Below are 6,665 nucleotides of genomic sequence, written 5' to 3'. Positions count from 1 at the left end.
CTGATCACAGGACGTGTGTTAAGTCTTACTGCTTGTCGACAGCCTGCTTTTGGCCTGTTGCACGGGTCCCATGCTAGCTGCCCGATCCTGGCTTTTTGCTAGGGATTCTCCGGGGTTTTCCGTGTCTGATTGAAAACGCCTCCTCCGTCTGGCAATTCGGCTGTTTTCAGGTTTCCTTCGTTGTAGCTGGCGAGACCACGTGGCTTGGTCTGACCTCGGTGAAGTTGGCTTGACGAAAAAGGCTTAAAATGGAACTTGGTCGTTCCTGAATTAGTCCAGTGTAACTTAACGGACTGATGACTTTAACAAACAAAAGAAATAAAGAAATTAAAACAAACTCAAGGCAGATCGATGTCGCGGCACTTCAGGTGTATAGCTTCAGGCGAACAAAAGGCCTGTCTCGCTGGCCGAGTCTGGGCGATGCCTGGCGAGGCACGCCACACGCGTGCCGAAGCGTCCAGAGGGCCGAGCAGGGTGGAAGAGCCAACAGCGAAGAGAAGAGCGCAGCGAGGTCGCGTGTCGCTCTTTTGTTGCCTGGTGCGTGGTTCCCCAGGGGGCGTCTCAGGTTTCCCAAGGGACTGCCTTTCTAAACTTAATGTCTAAATAGAAATCTATTTGCACATATTATAATCAAATATTTTCCACAATCGAACCTCAGCGGTCAAACGGTTGTACTGTTCTAGGCATTTAGTAACAGGAAACAATTGTCACATTATTGGTCAGGATATTTATACATTTAACAGCATTTCCGATGAGGGCATGTAATACTTATTTCGTCCACTTGGGGGAGCTCAGGTTACATGAGGAAAGCTTGGATTAAATCAAAGATCGTCTCTCCTTAGGAACCGGGGAATTTGTTGATTCATCCTTAAATTCAAGCTGGCGGGTTAAGAGTATAGTAAAACATTCCTTTGTCGTCATTTCTAAAGAAATTTTGTAGGAAAGTATTATGAACAAGCATTGATTACATTAGATGAAGGAGTGTCTTGCTGAAAATAAAAACACTGCACAAGTAACTTTCTTTTCAGCACTAATATCAACAACAGTTAACATAACTACTCAAATAGAGGCAAACGTAATCAGGTAACTAAAGATTTAATTAAACTTAATTAAATGCTTTGAGTCTTTGGAGACTGCAGTCTTTGGCCATTCAAAGTTCAGTGTCTGGACCATGTCACACTTGGGTGAGACAGGGGTTTTCCTTTTTGATGTGGTAATAAAACAAAGAATAAGGTCAGTTGCCACGGAAACATGTGTTGGGGGGCCAGTTTTGATAGGCTGTTTAGGGAAATGCCAATGGCTGGTTCGTGTCCCTTTGTCAGTTTAACAGTCAGGCCCCGCGTTATCAGCTTCGGAATCAAAAAGGTGCAAGTTTTATGGTCGGGATAGCACTTAGAGAAAGCAACTTTGACCCCTCCCGTTCTTCTCTGGGGAGGAGAAAGGAATATAGGGTAGCTCCAAATTTATTCAACGTAAAATGCACAAATCCACACCGTTGTTCACTACAACCTGTAATCAAAAACCTCCTACCAGGAGTGGGATTTGAACCCACGAGGACTCACGTCCATTGCATCTTGAGTGCAACGCCTTAACCACTCAGCCATCCTGGTAACTTTTACTTAATCACGATAAAGGGATGCACATGGTCAGCAAAAATACTCAGGCTGTTATGTTTAAGTGATGCTCAGTTGGTATTAAGGGGCCCAGAGTGTGCCAAGAAAATATCCCCACACCATTACACCACCACCAGCCTGAACCGCTGATACAAAGCAGGATGGATCCATACTTTCATGTAGTTTACACCAAATTCTGACCCTACCATCTGAATGTCGCAGCTGAAATCGAGACTCATCAGACCAGACAATGTTTTTCCAATCTTCCATTGTCCAATTTTGGTGAGCCTGTGTGAATTGTAGCCTCAGTGTCCTGTTAGCTGACAGGAATGGCACCTGAGGTGGTCATCTGCTGCTGTAGCTTCAAGTCTGCCCATTCTCCTCTGACATCAACAAGGCATTTTTGTCCACACAACTGCCGCTCACTGGATATTCTCTTTTTCAGACCATTCTCTGTAAACCCTAGAGATGGTTGTGCGTGAAATTCACAGTAGATGAGCAGTTTCTGAAATACTCAGACCAGCCCGTCTGGTACCAACAACCATACCACGTTCAAAGTCACTTAAATCCCCTTTCGTCCACATTCTGATGCTCGCTTTGAACTTCAGCAAGTTTTCTTGACCACGTCTACAAGCGCTGTGAGATAACTGTTGTTGTGATTTGGCGCTATATAAATAAAATTGAATTGAATTGAATTGAATGCCTCAATGCATTGAGTTGCTGCCAAGTGACTGGCTGATTAGCTATTTGTGTTAAAAAGCAATTGCATAGGTGTACCTGATAAAGTGGCCGGTGAGTGTACATGTCATAATATAGAGGCAGTCAGGCACTACAACCAGAAAACACTTTTTCTTTTGAGATATAGTCACACATATCTAGCTATATGTTCAACATCACCGTACAGCTAACATGAATCGCTGTTATCAGCTATTAAAGCCAAGACTAAAGTCCCTTTTCCACTGGATAGTACCAGCTCAACTCGCCTCAACTATCCTCCCCTTTTTAGGTTTTACCTCGGGCAAATCTGGTGCCTGTTAGGATTTTTGCAATCACCACTCTCGAGGTTCCAAGCAAGCTGAGCAATACCTAAAGGTGTTGCGAAAACACTGCAGAATACTGTTTGATCAGAGAGAATCGTCACTATTCACTGACGACCAACTACATTGAGGGGGTACTATATCTACAATGGAAAATGGAGGACAGGGCACCAAAAGCGAGACGAGTAGAGGTGAGCCGCGGGGAGTTGAGCTGGTCCCAGCAACGGGTAAGAGCCATATGGCTGAATTCAGATCAGAATCATGCGCTGCGGTAAAAATGTAGGTCCTATTAATTTTGAGTGGGGCTAGTGGGGTTTAGGCGCTGGGGGCCACAGGGGATGCTGGGGAATCAATGTTTTGGAGAAACGCAACTCGACGTCACACTGTGGTGTCCAATCCAGCCACAGTACTCCACAGTCAGTCTGACAAATCACTAAAACCAGGTAATCACCGCAACGCCTGCAGGGCTTCAGAAGCTTTTCAGCCATCTGACAATCCCTTCCAGTGAAGAATTCTGGCAGCATAGGTCAGATGAGGGATGGCAGTATTGATGCATCACCCTGTTGTCTCTACAAACAGGCACGCCAGATTCCTTCTCCCAGTTGCACACTTGCCCCTACTGCTCCCGGGGCTACAAGCGCAATGCCTCGCTGAAGGAGCACATCAAGTATCGCCACGAGACCAGCGAGGACAACTACAGCTGCTCACACTGTAGCTACACCTTCACCTACCGCTCTCAGCTGGAGAGGCACATGAGCCACCACAGGGGCACCAGGGAGCAGGTAACATCAGAGCCTGAAGAGTCTTAAATATAAACAAAATATCTGGTTTCAAGGCTGGAAAAGTCTTAAAGTGGAAACCTCTATCTCACTATAAGCTGATGATTGTTATAACCAATTTGTTTTCTTATTTTTATTTCTCATGCAGATTACCATCTAATTGACATTTGTATATTTATTAGATGAATACAAAGGACAGTTTAAAAATGCAGTACAGCCGTTTCAAATGTTTTTTAAAGAGGTCATATTATGCTCATTTTTTAAGGTTCAAAATCTTATTTAGGGGTTGTACCAGAACAGGTTTACATTCATTTTCAAAAAACACCATATTTTTTGTCATACTGCACATTGCTGCAGCTCCTCTTTTCACCCTGTGTTGAACACTTCGTTTTAGCTATGGAGTGATGCATCTCAGCTCTACAAGATCTTTGTTGGGAGTTGCACAAGTGCAATTCCTAGTTAAGGACTACTAGCCAATCAAAAGCAGAGTAGGGTGGGTCAGTGAGAAGCCGGTAAACACGGCTTCGGTTCAGCTGTATATGTTCCTCTTACTAGCTTAGGAACATGGACTGGAGCAAGAGTTTCAGAGTGGTGAGTTATTAATCTGTAACAAAAGTATCTTTCATCCATTATAACTGAGCTCTGTCTCTACATCACAGTAACAACTTTATGTCCATTGACTGCCTGGAGGGTAGCTAGTGTTTGGAAGGGAGAGGAGAGGCAGCAGGCAGATGTCTTATTGCCAGCCATGTTTCCATGTAATTGTCATGCGAATTTTAAGCGCACTTTTGAAATGTCACAAAAAAGAAATACAAAAAGAAATTGCGAAATATGTGCATTTCCATCAGCTGGTTTGGAGCGAATAAACCAGGCTACGGCAAGCGTAGTTACGCCAGTAGTTGACGTTACACATGGGTGTAATAAACAAGACGTATGGATTCCAAACCAGAAACAAAACCAGTCGCATGAACCTGATGGCCATTGATCTTAGAAAAATGGAGAGAGGTCCAGTTGCACGTTATTGGAATATCCGGTGTTATGCCAAGTTTTGCATGCCTGACGAGATTTGCATCCACCTCTTTTCTCAGCACAAATGAGCGTTTCCAGTCGCGAGGTGCATGAAACCACTTTTAGCGAGCTGTTTTGAGGCAGTTCAGAGCAGAGTTTTATGTGGGAGATGGGAACTCCCTTTGGGCTGGACTTTGGGCTTTTTCACTTTGCAAACCTATTAAATGCACAAAAAAGATATATAACTCCATAAAGGCCAAAAAGCATAATATGACATCTTTAAAATTACTATACAAATTAAATTACAGTACTGTATATGAAATATAGCTTAATGTTGTTCAAATTATAATAATTACGCTATAACTAAAACAGTATTGTGCTGTTTACAAAAACAGTAACGTCAGTAGTGTCAAATAGGTACTGTTACTATGTGTCTTCAAAAAGGTCAAAGCTTATTAGTTTTGATACTTCACCCCCATGAATATTAAACTGATCAGGCTAACAATAGAAACATTTGGACCTCTTACTTATTTCTGTGTGGACACATCTTATGCTGCAGTTTTCTTCAACATCCTCATCATCTATTTTTTTTTTTTTCTGTCTCAGCGTCACGTTTCCCAGTCGACAGGAGGAGCAGGAGGAATAGGTGGAACCCGCAAGTTCAAGTGTACTGAATGTTCCAAGGCCTTCAAGTACAAGCACCACCTGAAGGAGCACCTGCGCATTCACAGCGGTGAGCCATTGCTGTGGCAACTGACACTCCGATTCATTCACACACACACACACACAGAACCCGGCACAGTCTGAACAGACCACTCGTCTTGTAGTAGTTATTTATATCTGTTATTTTATCTGTAATTACTGTGTTTGTAGTTGATTGATAGCATCAACTGTACACACTCATCACCAGTTCATTATAACTCAGTTCGTTTTGGTTTTAGAATTTTCATTAATTTGGTGATCTGTTTCTGGGGTGCTCTGTTACATCAGGTTTTGCAAAATACTGTTTGGCTTTTTGGTTAATTTTATGGAGTTCAAAACACATGTTTATAAAATCAAAACACAAAATGTTGGAAATGACTCTTGGGCATACAAGAAAACACAATATAATTCAAAATCAGCCTAATTTAACATGTGATGGCGGTTCTTTTTTAACAGTTGGTGTAAATTCTCTGTGTGCCCTCTTAGGTGAGAAACCGTATGAATGCTCAAACTGCAAGAAGCGATTCTCCCACTCAGGCTCCTACAGCTCCCATATCAGCAGTAAGAAGTGTGTGGGTGCAGCACCTCCTAATGGTGTCCCTCGAACGTCGATGAAATCCCCCCCACCCACCACCCAGACTACACCTGTTGTAATTGCTCCGGCCCGTGTGATTCTTAAAGAGAAGACTGAAAGCAAACCCCTCCAAGAGCAGCTCCCCGTCACCCAGATCAAATCTGAACCTGTGGAATACGAGTGCAAGCCTGTGACGGCGGCACCGGCAACTTCAGCTGGTACCAACGGAGTGGTGAACGGAGGAACGGCACAGCCAGCTGGGGTTCCAGCTGCAACGCTGCCTCAGGGTGTGGCTATGGTCGTACCAACAGTCGGCCTGATGTCGCCCATCAGCATCAATTTGAATGACCTGCAGAATGTGCTCAAGGTGGCGATGGACGGAAACATACTTAGGCAGGTGCTGGGTACAGCTAACGGGGTGGTGACACAGGGGAAGCAGGGAATTGTAGTCCAGCAGCCCCAGCAGCAGATCATCAGCCTGCCGGCCTTTGTGGATCATGACGGCACCACAAAGATCATCATCAACTACAGCATCAGCCCTGCAGCCGCCACCACTGCCACTACCCAGCCTGCACCGCTTGTTGCCAAAAACAATCCTCCTCTTCCTCCCACTGTCACCACTGCTGCAGACCCCACCCCAACAGATAGAACCCCAACACCAGAGGCTGCCGACCTCACCATTGTAAAGGCAGAACCAGAATCGGTGCCCATCATGGAGACAGAGGCGGTCACACAGACAGAATCTGTTAAGACTTCTGACGCCCAAACAGCTCAGATGCCAAAAGTCAGCAGCACCAGTACATGTTTACTATGCGACGACTGTCCCGACAACCTAGAGGCGTTACACCTCCTCCAGCACCGGAAAGCAGCCAATGGGGAGGCAGTTGACTCTGCCGCTTTGGACCCCTCGTTCGCTGCTCTGCTAAACGAGGCGGGGGTGACGCTGGAGGAG

The 6,665-nt window shown here is 44.8% G+C and overlaps 2 protein-coding genes and 1 non-coding gene across 3 annotated transcripts in view; 2 read left to right on the top strand and 1 right to left on the bottom strand.

Moving 5' to 3' along the window:
- LOC123972163 (acyl-coenzyme A thioesterase 6-like) overlaps positions 1 to 6,665 on the top strand; it is a 186,849-nt gene that overhangs the window by 117,155 nt on the left and 63,029 nt on the right. The gene's annotated exons all lie outside the window — the stretch shown is intronic.
- LOC123972161 (zinc finger E-box-binding homeobox 1-like) overlaps positions 1 to 6,665 on the top strand; it is a 54,709-nt gene that overhangs the window by 38,653 nt on the left and 9,391 nt on the right. Inside the window, exons 5-7 of the mRNA XM_046051447.1 lie at positions 3,230 to 3,432; positions 5,044 to 5,170; positions 5,626 to 6,134. Of these exons, the coding sequence (XP_045907403.1) occupies positions 3,230 to 3,432; positions 5,044 to 5,170; positions 5,626 to 6,134 (839 nt within the window). The remainder of the gene's footprint in view (positions 1 to 3,229; positions 3,433 to 5,043; positions 5,171 to 5,625; positions 6,135 to 6,665) is intronic.
- On the bottom strand, positions 1,528 to 1,610 carry trnal-caa. Its single transcript has one exon. It is a non-coding gene; the product is annotated as a tRNA-Leu (tRNA).

This window comes from Micropterus dolomieu, linkage group LG06 (genome assembly GCF_021292245.1).
Source record: "Micropterus dolomieu isolate WLL.071019.BEF.003 ecotype Adirondacks linkage group LG06, ASM2129224v1, whole genome shotgun sequence".
In the NCBI taxonomy this organism is placed as follows: domain Eukaryota; kingdom Metazoa; phylum Chordata; class Actinopteri; order Centrarchiformes; family Centrarchidae; genus Micropterus; species Micropterus dolomieu.
Note: the sequence above shows the minus strand (reverse complement) of the source record. Positions and strands in the feature narration are given on the sequence as shown.